Genomic DNA, 17,646 nt, shown 5'->3' on the forward strand with positions numbered 1-17,646 from the left:
TTGATTTTAAATGCAGGATACACCACTCCCTGATACCATTGCCAATATAGGGTGTCCCATTCCCTGGCCACAATTTTGTTCATTTGTTTGTTGTGATGTCTGAGCAGGTTTTACCTCGAGGCACAGGGTTCAAGATGAACAAAAGAAGAAGTCTCAATCCAGAATAAAGAAAAGAAAAGGAAAAAAAGTAAATCCAAATACATAAGCAGATGGAAAGGATATGGATTGCTCAAGACATGACTGAAGTTACGAGCTTCACATTTCCCGTTTTGATCAGAAGAAGCCATAGAAGAATGAACTAGCACCTACAGCTAGCAAGCATCAAGGTTCAGATCAGAGTCTGCATGAACAACCAATCAAGACACAAGATCAAGCTTCAAAATACTTATAGATAGGAATCTTGTAACTCATAGTTAATAGGCTTGTTTAGTTTCTTTCGATTTTGATGTAATAGCAGGACCACGGACCGGAGCCTCGAAGGAACCTCACTCGACTCTCCAACTCATCATTTTATCACTTTCCTTGAACTACACGTGACCCGATTCCCCTATAACCCGGGATATGTAGGTTGTCTAAACCAGGACTCGGTTGCACCCTATCTTTTATTTTCTTCCTTTTTGAATAATGGTATGGCCAAAAATTAGTCATATCGCTCATCTTTTCTTTGCCTGAAAACTCTTCATGTTTTCAAGCAAGGAGCGGCATGCTGTGAGCACCTAATTTTTTACCATGTTTGAATTTTTTTTCTCACTCATCTCACCAATACCTCACTTCTCAATCCATCTTTCTCGCTCCCGTCTTCCCACGCGTGTCTCCACTCCACTTTCCCTTGCCCCCACTCTTTTTCCCCTACACTTTGTCCCCACTTCACTTTTCCTTGTCCCCAAGCTTGTCCCCCACTCACAACTCATCTTCTACTAACTCACGTTTTCACCATGGGAACTAGCTGGAAATTCCAGCTCAAAATCGCAACAAAATACCCCATAAAACACCCTAGAAATCTAACCCCTGAAAGACCAGCGAAACAGTTCCAAAGTAGCTTAAAGCAGTCCCAAAATACCTCACAAAAAGACTTGAAAAATCACCTCGAAATAGCCACCGAACAACCACCTAAAATAGCAGCAAAGTTCAACTGCAAACATCCCCGAAATCCAACTCTAATGCTACCCAAAACCAAGCCAAAGCAGCTAAAACAGTCCCTAAAAATACAGCTGCGTCGCACCTCGAAATAGTCCAAATTTTCAGCTGAAAATGCAGCAGCATAGCCATGGTAAAAGACCCATAAACTGCTCTGTCTTTAGTCACTCCTAGCTTTCTCTTGGGTCGAGTATCGGCAAGTATCGTTAGAGGTTGCCGGCATCGATTGCGGTCCCTGCCATTTTTCAAACAACATTGTTGTTGTAAATTTATTCAAAGTGTTTGTTTCATCAAATTTGGAGAAACAACAACAAATTATGGTCCATCCCTTCTTGAAGTTATTGTGCAAGTGATTGTTTTCTCTAGTTTGTCTTTTCTGTCCTCAATTTATTTCCCTTGAATTGATATCTTATATTTAAATGATGAGATTTCATTGTTAGTGTTTAATTGAACTAAAAGAATAAGGTCCCCCTAGAGTTTACTCGCTTGAAATTGAGTAGAATTGGTTTAACTGGTCTTCGGAAAATAGTTGGAAATGTGTTCTATCACGTGTTAGATCGTAGGGTGATATCAAAAGAATCATATCTGGGCCAAATGAATGTTGTTGGCCCAGTGTTGACAGTCTGAAGCACATAAGCTAGTCTACCTTTTCTATAATTAATTTGCTTCATTTTCTCCACAATAATATCCATACCTCATGACTTTATAACAACCTCAAATTAGTTTAGGAAGAATAATGAACTTTGTTAGAGTGCTTTAGGAACGTTTTTAATTAGTTTATCGCGATTATGTATATGTTCGTGTGGCATAATTATAATTTCTAAAATTAAAATCTAAGTATGTGCTCGCGCAACTTTGGCCAAAACAATCTTAATATAATAAAATACTATTAATTGTGTACACGTACGCGTGACATAATTTTGGTACAATAAACAAAACAGATTCACACATGCAATTCGTTTCAAAGATAATTCCATATTTTAATAATTAAAAGCAGATAGATAAAACAAGGAAACCAATAAACCACAGTTTATCTAAAATTAATTCAAGCCAAGTTGTAATCAATAAAGCTATCGTGCTAGAACTACGGGGCTCGAGGAATACCTTACACCTTCTCCCCGGTCAATAGAATTACTTACCCGGACTTTTGTTTTTCGCAGGCCAATAATAAAAGAGTCAAATCTTCCTTTGAATAGGGATTCAAATAAAAGGTGACTTAGAACACCCAAAAATCAAATTTCAAGTGGCGACTCTGAATAATAAAATAATCCCTACTTCAAAAATGTCACTTTAATTGGAAAAACTCTTTAACCCACAACAATTCACATAATATCTTTTGTGGGGTAGAAAATGGGTGTGACAACAGATACTTTGGATTGGCTAGGAACTATTTTTCGATTGGTGAAATATAGGCTTCAGATGAGTCCCAATATTTGTACCACTTGGAGTGACCTTGGAGAGCTAACCATAGTAGTCCTTTATGTCATTTTGGTTTATGGAAGAAAGATTTTTGGGATAAATCCACGGGATATGAAAATCTATGAGAAAGTTGAAGAGTATGAGTACTTGTTGCTTACTAAACAACCTGCGACACAAATAATCATATCCTTTCCTTACTAGTGGAGGGAGGATATCAACCCTATGACCATAAACATGCAACTACTCATGCATAAACCATTAAGGGAATTTAGAGACTAGTTGTTTATTCTAAAGAATAAACCATGAATGTTTTTTGAGGTAGTTCTGAAAAATGAATGCATTCATCTATGTCACATGGTAGTCACAATAGTTGTAAAATTCTCAGTTCAAAAGGTTGGGAGAGTCTTCTGTATTTAACTGGATGCATGCCCCATTCTTTCGGTGAGATTATTTTATTAATCCACCATGTACTATGAATAACATATGTCTGTATCTACTTATCCTTGTAGGGTTTGAATAAATAGGATCTACTATTTGTGAGAATGAACTCATAAATTTTCTTGGTCAACTGGTTTGATTTTAGTTTGTCTAGGTTCTTCAAATTTAGTAGAGAGTTATTGCAAAACAAGACGATCTAGTTCTTGTTTAGCTTTGATTTCACGGATTTCTTCCTTAAGGAGTTTTATCTCAGATTGAAGATCTTGGACAGTTACTTCCTTAGGCTTTTAGGAAGAAAACCTATTGAAAATATCAGTAATGTATGTATGTATGTATGTAAGTATGTGTATATATGCGTGTGTGTGTTTATGTGTACGTGTGTGTGTAGTTGCGTACAATAACATATATAATTATTTTGGACCAACCGGCCAAATGTGTAACTTTTCCTTCAAACTACTCCAACTGTGTTGATATGGCTGTAATTTTACTAGGCACTGAGTTATAGAAAAACAAAATAATTTTAGAATTTTCCATTTTAAATATACAGTGAGATTTTTGTGACTACATAAATATACCATTAAATTAAAAGCTAAACAGTAACATTATTACAAAGGGGGACCAATCGTGTACCATATTTAAAACTTATTTATCAAAATTGTCTTACTTTTGTATATTACCCGCTCTAAATAAGGTTTGCTTACAATTTATATAGAATCCATTATTAATGTCTTAAATCAAGGGATTCAGTTATAAATTTTTCCTTTTTTTCTCTCCACTCCTCTTTCACTATTTTCTGTCGCCTCTCTCCATATACAATCCATTATTAGTATTTTAAATTAGGGGATTCAGTTATATCTTTTTTTCTTTTTTTTTCTCCTCTCCTATTTTCCTATTCTCTACCACCTCTCTCCACATACAATAGTTTGAGAGAGTCAATGCATAAATAATCTAACCAGACGTGATGCCGGCAATTTGGATTCAACGCCCATTCTATTCATAACTCCATCATCACTTCAAAAGTTGTACAATAAATTATATTCATAACTCCATTATTTGGATTCAGCGTCCATTATATTCATAACTTCATTATATTCATATACAATAAATAATCATGTAGAGTGGCATGTATCAAGAAATGATGTTCTAGATTACACACCCATTGACCAGCAATTTGTGTTTATCCCTCAGCGCCAAACCAAAACAATAGAGACACTGACGATAGACATCATCTAAACCAGACAAGTTAAATATCGAAATATTCAAATTTGATACATCTACAACATATAAACTAAAAACAAATTTTATACAACTAATTATATACTATATAAATTATTTATAACTTATCTACAACATTCATACATCATTTTTACCCAGTTAAATACAACTATAACATCCTGCAACTTAAATATAATTTTCATACAAATTTTATACAATATGGTTTTTTTAATGTATTTTGTATATATTTTGTATGTGGTATGTTCTTCTTCCTCTCTGAAATTTCAATCAAAACTTCCTCTCTTAATACAATTTTGATACATATCAATAACTTTATGTAAAAAGATAGTATTTATAACTTAAATACAAATTTCATACAACGATTCATATATTATACAACTATTTTTCAACTTTCATACAACATTCAAATAAAAAAAAATATAACTACAACAAAATACAACTTGAATATATTTTATATACAACTATAAAACAACTTTAATACAATTTTGTAAGTATATTGTATATCATGTGTTCTTCTTCTTCGAGTTTCAATCTGAAATTCAGCCAAAATCAAATCCAATCTTCACTTAACACCCTCAAAATTGAGATATAAACTCCAAAAGATATTCCCAATTATTTGCAACAATACCCAATCCAAACAAATAATAGTTTTTGAACCAAACTCGAATCCAAAGCTTCAAAACTTTTTAATAGTTGTCAATGGTGGAGAGTCAAACACCTTCAAAATTTATTGATTGACAATTTTAATTCGAACACCAATTGTGCAACATGAAAAGAAATTGTTAAGTTAAAACTCTATAGTAAAACGATTAAAATCCATTGATAAATTTCGTTAAAACTATATACAACATCAAAGGAAGAAAATTGGGGAAAGAACAGAGAAGGAGAGAAAGAGAGACGAAGAGAGAGAGAGAGAGAGAGCAGGTATATGGGAAAATAACTTATATTCTTTATTCAATTCATAATATGAAGGGATACTCATTTAAAACTAATTTGTATATAACTAGTAAATTGTATATGACTATGTAATTAATTTAAAACTTGATTAAGGAGGGTAAATAAGTTTCGTATGTAGTATAGATAGGTAAAAATTATTTCTGATAGGTTATATGTACCTTGTTATGTTTTGATAATCTAACAAACTTAATGACAAGAACCGGATAAGGAACCTGATATACATCCTCAAGTACTTAAAGAACAACAAGTCTCAGTTCGGGGGCGTGGTTCAATTCTTCAGAGTCCAAGAAACAACAGGGGGAACATATCGACATCAGTTCCCTTGCTGATAGTACCAGACAACTCCCCACAATTGTAAAGCGACTGCAATTGTTCCCCTGCACACACGCAACAGTGTAAACAGTAGAGCAGTCAACTTTATGGGGAATGCCTTTGTATCAAACATACTTACATCATTCAAGTGAGGTCACTTATGCAATATTAACATGAAGGAAGGTAAAACAACACTCGCATACTTCAGAATCAATCAAGCTTTCTCTCAAGTATATTGCCAACCTGGAAGTGAACTTCAAGGCGTCAAGAACAAAGAGCAACATAACGAAGGACCAGTTTCCAGAATTGAGTCATCACATGTCCTTAGTTATGTTGCACCTTTGTTAAAGTTCTTTACTTGTAATTCCTACTTCGCTTAGTTAGAAGCATTGTGTGGGAAACCTTTGTAAATCATAAACCCTTGTATTTGTGTCTTGGCTAGTTTAGTCGAGTTGGAAGTCTTTGTAATAGAGTCATTACAAAGTAGCTTGTAATAGAGTTGTTACAAGTTAGTGAGAGATTAAGTCTTTGTAATAGAGTTATTACAAAGTGGCTTGTAATAGAGTTGTTACAAGTTAGTGAGGGATTTAGAGGTTAATTCCTAGGTTACATAGGTTGTAATCTAAAAGTTGCTCATAGTGAAGTTGAAATCCTACAAGGGTAGGTCGTGGTTTTTAATCCCGTTGAGCTGGAAATTTTCCACATAAAATTCCTCTTGTCATTTACCTACTGCAGTGTGCGTGGTTTCTGTGCGAACTTATATCTCTATGGGAACTTATAGAGAACCTGGTTCTCTATAGAGTTTGGTGGACCCTCGAATTCTATCCATTTCCACTTATTCATATATTTAACCCAATATGTCTTAAATTTGCAGCTTATAGATAAGCTCAATCATTCGTCAACTTCTTCCTTCTTCAATTATCAACAATGCGTTGAACTTTTTTCCTAAAAGCATGGAAACGATGGTTGTGAAATCTAGAACATAAAAACTTGAATATAACATTGAATACATTGCTTGAGGTTGAATAAAGACCTAAAAATACCATTAAAGACTATTGAAATTTAGTTCATATTTTTCCGATATGTTTAATTAGTGATTTATTTTGGTTGGGTGATATAGGATTTTGTCGGAAACATCTTAAAGAGCTTGGATATTAATTTGGAGTTGCTTTGAGCTGATTTTCAATTTGAGGCGGATTTAAGTTGATTTTCAATTTGAAAACTCGAGGTTGAAGACGACTTCATCTGTGTATATCCCCTTGTGTATCCGTGTATTTCTCTATTTGTATCAGTTTATATTCTGTTGTATATCCGTATATTTCTCTATTTATTATGTCTCATTTAGTTAGTCTGAGATACTCTTACACGATGTGATGATGTTCATTTTGTGTTAAGCGCGCAAGAATTTTCATTAAAAGGCATCACAACATTTGACATCATTTTTGCCACATTATGTATTTAATTTTTTTTTCAACTATTAATGTGGAAATTTATTTGCCCAATAAGCCAATTAGTTTGCATTTTACTTTAAGACCACCTAAGCTTTATTTCTTTTCCTTTTTAGTTTCTTTTAATCGTGATGGGCCCCGTCGAAATTAGTAAGGAATCACAAAGTGCAATCTAGAAGGCAAAAGCGTTAAATTGGTTCGGTCGTCCAATAATGTATGATAAGAAATCATCTAAAATCTAATGATGTTTGATGAGTACATTAACTAATATCTCATATTATCTATCTTGTTTTTCTTTTACACGCCCTTTAAGAAATAGTAATTAGAAAAGAGATTAGATTATTTTATCCTTATGTATGTCTTAAGATAAAATCTCTCTTTATTGAATATTTATTTTATTTATGTATTAATTCCACCTTCAAGAACAATTATTACTAAGGGTATTAAAGAAAAAAAATAATCAATTTTATCTTGAACTTCTAAAATGATAAATAATTTGAGATAACTATTTTTAATAACCACGACATATAATATGATAGCAATAAGCTAATAATGTGCACTTCATAATTTTAGAGTTACTTTATTACCATTATTGGAAAGATAAGTAGGGAAAAGGAGATGCAATTATTATCTACACGTTTTATGTAATTGACTAAAACTCGAGAAAAGCTCAATGACTCACAGAAGACAACGATTGAAAAGCTAGTGAAGGAAGGTCCCTTTGGTGATTGAACGTGAAACTTGGGCAGAGTTAGAGTAATAGTTTTGGGTTCGTATAAATTCAGTAATTTTTGCTTAAATTCTATATTTATATTGAAAATTTAATTATATATATATATATTCAAATTCAATTACTAAACAAATTATGAATTCAATGGCAAATTAACAACGTATAAATTTTAAATCTTGACTTTGACTCTATGTGAAATCATCCGTTGGATAGTAAGATGGGAGCAAATATCAGCTTTGGACAAAGGAAATTGAAAATCTCTTTGCTGATATAAAAGTTTAATAGGTGATCAAAATATAAAAACCAAAAAATGAAAAATGAAAAAGAAAAGAAAAGTTAGGCCAAGAAGAAGTTTAATAGTACCAAATTCAGTCATTTGCGTCATTTTACTTTACAAACTTTTCTGTTAAAATATTTTCTTTTTCAATTTTTTTACGAATTCGGTCATTTTCTTTTGCATCAAAATGCAGAAAATTATTTTTGGTTCCAAAAAAAATTATTTTCAAGAAACTTATCAACTTTGAGCGGTTTTTTAATTAATATTTAAAAAATCGATCAAAATAAATCGGATATGTCAGTCAGTCTTTTTAAAAAATCGACCAATTTCAATCAATAATTTTATTTTTTGACAAAATTGATTGAAATCGGTCAATTATTTCACGCAAAAATACAATTGAAGAATATAGTCTAGTGGGATTTTACTGGGTTGTTGTTATAAATAAAATAAAATAAAGTCTTAAACCAAAAGACAGCAATAGTCTAGTGGTAAAATAATATTCTGCCACTGTATAGACCCCAGCTCGTTTCTCAAATAGTATATTTTTTAATTACATAATTTAAAAAGATCGATCAAAGCCGATTCGTTTTTTGGATCGTCCTTTTTTTTTTGGATCGGATATGAAATTTAATTGATCAACTGAAATCGATAGGTCACAATCGGTTGGTTGTTCTTGTCCTGCAATTTATTCTTACAAGATGGAGGGTGATTCAGGCACAAATTATTTACCGTTTTTGGAAATAAAATTTACGAGTTTTGTATAACTAAAAACTCAAACAAGTTGAGGTAATAGAAAATTATTTAATCGTTCATTTAGTTCATGTTGGATACCCTTTACTTAGTCAAAGAAAATAATTAAAATGGTAACAACAGACATTGTGGGACACCCATTTTGACATGACAAAAAGGGAATGGAATTGAGTAGACATTGAGTGGTATCCCATGTGAAGTTCGTCAAATCTCCCTAATCACACTATGTTAACCTCTCTTCACACTTCAGTGATAAACTTTATGTCACAAGAGAAGAACTACTCAAATCAATCTTAAAATTCGTTCTTTATTTTTTGGGGAAAATCCAAATATATCTCTAATATTTGCGATTTATCTTGCATTTATTGTTTATTTACTTCTTCTTCGGTGCCAGCGGCTGGCGAATGCCATCAGCGCCGCGCGCACCGACAATGTCGCGCGCGCAGACCCTGATGCTTAAGACAAAGTTGCTGCCATCGGACTTGCTTTCATAGAAGACTAAGTCCTTTTCATTGTAATTATAAAGTAGTTTTACTTCATTCATTTTCAGTGTGCTTCTACAGCTTTTTTAGATCAACTCATGTAACTTTGGGTTTTTTTTTAAAGCATTATTAAGGGGACCAAAGCATTCAAACATTCAAGCATTCAAATAATTCTCTGTACTGGTGTCTCTCCCCCCCGACACCATATTGCATCTTGTAATAGCTTTCATCATCATCAATACAATCATCAGCTTTTATCATCAATTGCTCATTTTTCGCTGCTCAATTACTCACGACATTGGTTTTCCCGTACGGCACTGACAATCTAGTCTAGCGTACGGCGAGGACCTCAGTTGGCGCATAGCAACCGCACTGACATCGGTTGCTTAGCCTTACGTCGCCCTTCCAAGGAACTTCAAGAAGGCGCCGCGTAACAGTTGGTATCAGAGCCTAGGCTCGACATCGGACGAGGGAACTCATTGACATCATCATCACCATTTCTGACCATGGTGAATTACGGGGATCGCATCACGACCCTAGAAGAGACGGTTGACGCATAACGGCCCATCGTGGATATGTTGCCTGATCTAAAAACCAGCCTAGTGCAAAGGTTGGATGACCTGGACCGCAGAATGCGGCAGGCAGAAATTGACATAGCAAACATCAGTCAAGACTCTGAGGAAGACCGGGAAACGGCTGCCGTCGAGGCAACCAAAATTCATAGCAAATTCGAGGACCTCCAACAGGAGCATGCCGAGGATTTAGCCCATCGGGAACTAGAGGCAGACAGACTGACCGTCATGCAGCAAACCATAGACAACTTGACAGGCCAGCTCAATGTTGTCAATGCTGCCCTTCAAAGCCTGCTCAAAGGAGGCGAAAACCACATCAGGGGTGCCATGAACATTGCCCCCATGCCACAAAAGCTGAAAATTCTGGAGCCCAAGCCATACAACGGAGCCCGGGATGCTAAAGAAGTGGAAAACTTCATCTTCGACATCGAACAATACTTCAATGCCGTTGGACAGTTGGAGGAATCCAAGAAGGTAGCAACTGCTGCTATGTATCTTCAAGGCGATGCAAAACTCTGGTGGCGATTCAAATACGAAGCCATCAGGGCCGGTGAAGATACTCTCCAGACATGGGTAGAACTGAAGGCCGCCATACGCCTACAGTTCTTCCCCGAAAACGTGGAATACAATGCACGGAGAAAGTTGCGTGAACTCCGCCATACCAGGTCGGTGCAGGACTACGTGCGTGAATTCTCCGCACTCATGCTAAACATACGGGATATGGGAGACAAAGACAAACTGTTCGCATTCATAGAAAGTTTGAAACCTCATGCTCGTATGGAACTGCAAAGACAACGGGTAGATACCCTTCCCAAGGCCATTCAAGCTGCAGAGTGCCTTGAGGATTATCAGTTGGAAACTCAGAAGGATAGGCCCCAGCCACCTGTCCGAGGGGGATACAACGGGAGCCCACCTAGCAATGGTGGCCCCCACAGAAACGGAGGAGATCGAGGTGCATCCAAATCTAAGACTCCCTCCTCAAGCAGCAACAGTGTTGCATCAGTCAACAACAATCAGGGGAGAAAGCCCCCATCAGAATGCCGTCATTGCGGCGGGGAACATTGGAACAATCAATGCCCCAATACACAAATCAATGCTCAACAAACTGTTGACGATGATGAGTCAGATCAGGACGGCTCAGTCGGCGAAGAACAGGTAGGGGCCTTCAACGCATTTGTTGGCTCCATTCATGATACCTTGGCAGGAACCAATGCTGGCAACCCCAAGAAGAAGGCATTCCCAATCGACAAGAAAGGGAAAGGAAAGGCGGACGAGAGGCCTCCCACATCACAAAAGAGGACCTTAATGTTCGTTGGCATGAAAGTAAACGGCAGACCTATTCAGGCATTGATAGACACGGGTGCTAGCCACAACTACCTGGCCTCAACTCAGGTGCAACGCCTCGGTCTAGCAGTGCAAAATGCAAGGGTCGTGTCAAGGCTATCAACTCTCCATCTCAGCAAGTGATTGAAATAGCCAAAGAAGTGCCAATCAAGTTTGGCCCATACAAGGGAATATTCGACCTACACATAGCTATCATCAATGACTTCGAACTGATAGTGGGATTGGAATTCCTCAGGCAGACCAACACCATCCTGGTACCATATGCCAACATGCTCCTAATGATGGGAGACAACGGGGCCAAACCTCACACCATACCGTGCATATCCAAGAAGATGGCCGCTGGAAACATCACGGCCATGCAGTTTAAGGAGGGAACCAATAGACCTGAACCCACGGTTCCGACTGCCCTCAACATCATCAAACAGACATCACATCATCGGGGTCCAACAGCTCATGGCACCCCTCATTGTGTGAAGATTTGTCAAGCATTCCAAAAGGACAAGTCGGATCACTCAACACTAGCGGGACTCTTGGAGCCGCTACCTGTCCCACAGAGACCTTGGGAAAGCATTTTCCTGAATTTCATCACAGGATTACCCAAGGTCGGAAATCATGCAACCATCATGGTGGTAGTAGACCAATTTTCCAAGCATGCTACCTTCATCACAGCCCCACAGAACATATCGGCAGAAGATACAGCTCGACTCTTCTTCTCTCATATTGTCAAACATTGGGGTATGCCCAGCAACATCATTAGTGACTGCGACCCACGCTTCACTACCAAGTTTTGGACCCAACTCTTCAGTTGCCTCGAATCCAAATTGAGTTACAACTCAAACCATCATCATCAGCAAACATATGATCAAACAGACCGATTCAATGACATGCTGGAGGAATATCTCCGCCAATTTGCAAACACATTGGGTGAAGCTCCTGGATGCTGCTCAGCTGTGTTTCAATTCACAAAAGTGTGCCCATACAAACAAAAGCGCTTTTAAAATTATTACCGGACAGCAACCGCTACTCCCACAAAATGTGAATGCACCAAGCATGCCATCATCTCATTGAGCTGCCAGTTTCTCGACAGAATGGGAACAAACTTTGAAGATAGTGCGGAGCTATCTTGTCAAAGCCCAAGAGAGGGCAATGAGGTATGCTGAACAAAACCTTCGCTTTTCCCAACATCAAGCAGGGGACAAAGTGATAGTAAGAACCCCGAGGCAGAACTTGTTTGCAAAGAGGACCCAAGATCCTCGCCTATTGCAAAACTACATCGGGCCTTTTTCCATTGAAAGGCGCATCGGAAAATCCACATACCAGCTGAACACACCAGCCTAGTGAAAAATCCATCCAGTCTTCCATGTCAGCCGCCTCCAACCATTTCAGAAATACATGGAAGATCATTCAGAAAGACATCTCAGAACACCGAGGGGAACAGACCTCCCAGCCAACAAGAGCCTGACCAATCATCATCATCCGGCAGGTAAGGCTCCGAGGACGTCGCCAACTCAGGTGGGGGAGAATGTCATGGGCTACTTTCCATCATCAACCCATGACCCCTTGGACGCGCCCCGTGGCGTCCCGGCAAGCCTCCCAACGCCTAGCGCCACGGTCGGCCCCGTGGTCTCGGCAGCGCCAAGTGACAAGCGAGCATGCGCCTCTGTCGCCCCACCGATAATCAGTGCCAGCGGTTGGCGAATGCCATCAGCGCCGCGCGCAGACCCAATGCCAAGCACCAGCGCCCCGCCGCTGGTAGATCCAAATAGTGCAACGCACGCCCACAGCAATGCGCGCGCAGACCCTGATGCTCAAGACAAATTTGCTGCCATCGGACTTGCTTCCATAGAAGACTAAGTCCTTTTCATTGTAATTATAGAATAGTTTTACTTCATTCATTTTCAGTGTGCTTCTACAGCTTTCTTAGGTCAACTCATGTAACTTTGGTTTATTTATTTTAAGCATTATCAAGGGGGACCAAAGCATTCAAGCATTCAAACAATTCTCTGTACTGGTGTCTCTCCCCCCCGACACCGCATTGCATCTTGTAATAGCTTTCATCATCATCAATACAATCATCAACTTTCATCATCAATTGCTCATTTTTCGCTGCTCAATTGCTCACGACATTGGTTTTCCCGTACGACACTGACAATCTAGTCTAGCGTACGGCGAGGACCTCAGTTGGCGCATAGCAACCGCACTGACATCGGTTGCTTAGCCTTACGTCGCCCTTCCAAAGAACTTCAGGAAGGCGGCACGTAACAGGTATGCTTAAACAAATTTGATAGTTTAAGAGTGAATTTGAATTTTTTTTCTTTGTATATGTGGCTCCACTGTGGAAAATGTCAGAATCAAGGTGACAACCGTTAGAGGAAGAGGCAAATATGAGACAAAATTAACAGTGCATAATTCAGGGATAAATTATAAGACAAATCGCATACTTCAGGGATAAATTTGAATCTTTTTCTTATTTCTTTGTTAATTTTTGTAAAAAAAAAAATTGAATTTCTTTAATAGTAGGTATAGGCAAGTGAATAATGGGGAATTATCTATGACTAAGGTAAAATTTTAAAGTATCTTTTCCCTTTCCTTTGGCAATACATGATGATTGAAGGACTTTTAAGGACTTGCCGACAAGTTAGATAAAACTCAATTTCACTTTCATAATTCTTTTCCAACCATTTTAATGTTTATCAAACTAAAAGGATATATAAATAATTACTAGCTATAAAAGAGTAAACCTTTTAGGTACATATAATATTCATTTCCTTTTCTTACTTTATCCAATTCTTGCAGAATAGTTGATTTTATCTCAATATGCTATGCCATAACTGTGCTAAATATTACACTTTCTTTTATCACAACTTTTTAAAGTTGTAATTTGTAATATTTTTTATCTAGTGTTTAAGTATGTAAAATATATTTTAAAAAGACTAAGGAATTGAGGATGGAATGATAGAAAGAGCATTTCCATCACAGAGCTCGCTAGTCTGAATGGATTTCTTTTAGTCTATAATTTTTATATATTTAATGATTTTTTTAAAGACAAATACAAAGTTTGAATCAAAGCTATTGTTCGGCCGAACCCGAAAACTACACTCTAGCTTCACCCTTGTTATCCGTCACTAGTGTTAGAACCCGCGCGATACGCGGATAATTTGACAAAATATTAATCTTATAAAATTATGATCTAATATATCATATTATTTTAATAAATATTAGTTATTATTTTATTATTTAATATAGTGTACATAAATATAATAAAATCTATACAAAATCAAAGGATACAAAGTACTATTAATCAAATAAATTATTTATTCCTTGTTTATTCTTTATTAAATTAGCAAGTACTTAGTACTATACATTTACTAATGTGACTTATTATTAACTTGTCAATTGGTTTAATATTTTTAAATCACTTCTGTTTTAATAGAACATAAGTATATATTTTCTTATTTTGGAAATATTTTTTACTTATGTTAGACTGTTCAAAATTCTTAAATTTTCTAAATTTATCAATAATTTTATTGAGTGTTATTTATTTATTAATTAAAAATATAAATATTATAAAATTATCTTTATCCATCTCTTTGCGTACATTCTTTTCTAATATAATATTTGGTTAGTTTTTCCATTTTATATTTTATTGAAATTTTCTTATTATGGAAATATTTTTTTTATACTTATGTTATACTATTCAAAATTCTTCATTTTTCTTTATATATAGACATACACACACTACTATATTAGGAAGAAATTAATCTAATAATTTGTGTTTTATATATAATATATTATCTTATGTATAATATTCTAATAGTTTCTTTATATTTTTGTATTTTGCATTATGAAATTATGAGTTCTATTTATTAAATAAATCTTCCTACATGAGAAATTTAATTAGTATATATATTTTTAGGCTATCACTTGATTTGTTTTTAGTATTCTTCCTTTATTACTATTTGTTTATATGACTTTAGTTATGTGTATATGTACGACTTTTCTCATAATAGTTCTAACTATAAGTCTCTTTAGGAAGAAATTACTCTCCAATTTGAATTGATATTTTTTTATTTTTTGTTATTTTTATTTTTTATTGTAAAATAGTTTTTAAACCCCAACTTGAAACTACTCCCCAATTTGAATGAGTAGTATTTTTTTATATTTTCGTTTTTTATAGATAGATTATAATCTTTTGCTTCTCCTATTCTATATAGATAGATTTGAATGAGTAGTTTATTTTTTTATATTTTCGTTTTTTATAGATAAATTATAATATGTCTATATTTATTAATTCAAATAGTGTATTAATTCAAAATTTAAAATTCAAAAAAAAAATTAGTTAGAAAAGTAGTTTATTTTGTCTTAACAATGCCACTTGGCTTTTTGTGGTTATACCACTTGTCTTAATATAGTGCTTTTACTTCTCTTATTCTATATAAATAGATTCTTCCGGAATAAAACCTAAACTTAGTGTAGAAACCTGCAATTGATTTTAAATGATCTGATTGTATTAATACTTTTTATACTACCAACGAATAAGACTTGAACTCATAGTAAATTATCTAATCCACTAAATTTTTGGCAATTGGAGTAATTAAAAAATGGAAATTTTAGTTAGATTCCCATCAGGATGTTTAGGTAAATTTCAAGGGAAAAAGGCTCATTATTTGGTGGTTACTGGTTAAAGAGGAAGAAAAATTTTCAATGGAAATGATGTTTCTCCTTCCATTGTTAGTTTAGGCAAATTTCAAGAGAAAAAGGCAAATTATTGAGTGGTTATAGAAGAAAAGTTTCCAAAGGAAATGATGTTTCTCTCCCTCTATTATTACTTTCCATTTTAGATTCTCACACAGCCAAACAGAGGTTTATAGAGAGGCATAGCACATTCTATTCATTTCATTCACACCACATTTACTATAACAATCACAACATTCCTCCTCCTCCTCCTTCTCCTTCTCCTTCTTTCCCATTTCTACTCCATCTTCCAATTTTCAATTACCCCTTCTTCTTCCCTCCACTAATTTTCACATTCTTATTAACTGTTGCAGTTGTTGTTTTCAGGGTATGTGACACGTCATAAGTTGACCAGTGCTTAAGCCAGAAGAGTTTTTTTTGGATCATTACACTTCTCTAAAACAAAAGTGTAACTGCAATCAAGTCCTTTTTTAACCCCTTCTAGTTTAAGGACAAATGGACGGTGAATCAACAGAATCTAGTAGCTAATTCTATAGATTCTCAAAACACTGTCACATTGGTTACAAGAACAACTATTTAAGATATTAAGAAAAATGTCTGAATTGTGCTTGCCAAGAAGTTATACTACTTCAACTAGGCCTCAAATTTTGAGTCTTCTCATGTCATACTTTTTCCACTTCTTTTCTTTCATTCTATCTCACCCTCTTTACTTCTCCTACTTCATTTTCTTCTCTCCTTACCTTCTTAAACTCCTCTCTTTCCTCTCTCCTCTCTTCATTACAACTACCCTTTTGCTTCTTGCCCTTCTTACTATCTCTCCAACTCTCATCCTCCACAACAACTCTACTTCCACAAAATTCTATGAATCAAGATTAAAATCACAAAGGGTTGATGAAACTGACAAGTTGGAGGAATGTGAAGCCTACAAGATAGTGTTTGGCACGTCGACGGTTGATGTTCAAGAAAACTCTGATGAATTCTTGGACTATACATCAGCTGAGGAAAGTGATACCACCCCTATTCTTGATTCTTCATGTCATGACAAAGATGAGTCTTTAGAAGAAAATTTAGAAGAATTTTCAGCTAAAATGGAGAGTACTAAGCATGTCGTAGAGGAGAAGACATTGGAAAACTTCTTCAAAGAAGTAGATGAGTTTGAAAACACAACTTGGAGTCAGAATGTGGAAGTGAAAAAAGTTGAAAAAAACATTGAAAAACAAAAGGATGAGGTACTAGTGAAAAATGCCCATTCTAAGGGACTTAGTGAAAATCTTGATAATGTGGGAATCAGTTATGGATCAATGAGGAAAGAAAAAGAGTGGAAAAGGACATTAGCATGCAAACTATATGAGGAGAGACACAATTCTAGCTATAGCAATAGTGAAGGAATGGATTTGTTGTGGGAAACACATGAAATGGACACCAAAAAGAACAAGGCAAAAAGAGAAAATAGTTTGCAAAAGATGAAAAAGAAAGGAGAATTGAAGGGATATAAAAAAGAATATGATGAGGTTGAAGAAGAAATGGATGAGCAGCAGCTTTGTTGTTTACAGGCATTAAAGTTTTCAGCTGGAAAGATGAATTTGGGAATGGGAAAGCCTAATTTTGTCAAGATTTCTAAGGCTTTTAGAGGATTTGGATGGCTACATCATGTAAACAAGAATAGCAAGAAGGTGCACTGTGGAGATGGCTTCTAATGAAATTGGCTTTCTATGAATTAAATTAGCTACAACAACAATTATGTATTGTGTGGATTTATTATAAATTAACTAGTTTTATGTTGGTAGTCAGTCTACCGCAACGTCCTCCTTTATCTGGATTTGGGATCAACAATGTGAGCAAACAGACA

General features: G+C 35.6%; 1 protein-coding gene across 1 annotated transcript; it reads left to right on the forward strand.

Annotated features, from left to right (window-relative positions):
- Positions 1-16,390: 16,390 nt before the first annotated feature.
- Positions 16,391-17,494, forward strand: LOC107774882 (uncharacterized). The gene is made up of 2 exons (XM_075235372.1): positions 16,391-17,233; positions 17,351-17,494. The coding sequence occupies exons 1-2, from the start codon at positions 16,391-16,393 to the stop codon at positions 17,492-17,494; spliced, it is 987 nt and encodes a 328-aa protein (XP_075091473.1).
- Positions 17,495-17,646: the final 152 nt, after the last annotated feature.

The sequence above is a fragment of the Nicotiana tabacum genome, chromosome 17 (genome assembly GCF_000715075.1).
Source record: "Nicotiana tabacum cultivar K326 chromosome 17, ASM71507v2, whole genome shotgun sequence".
Lineage (NCBI taxonomy): Eukaryota > Viridiplantae > Streptophyta > Magnoliopsida > Solanales > Solanaceae > Nicotiana > Nicotiana tabacum.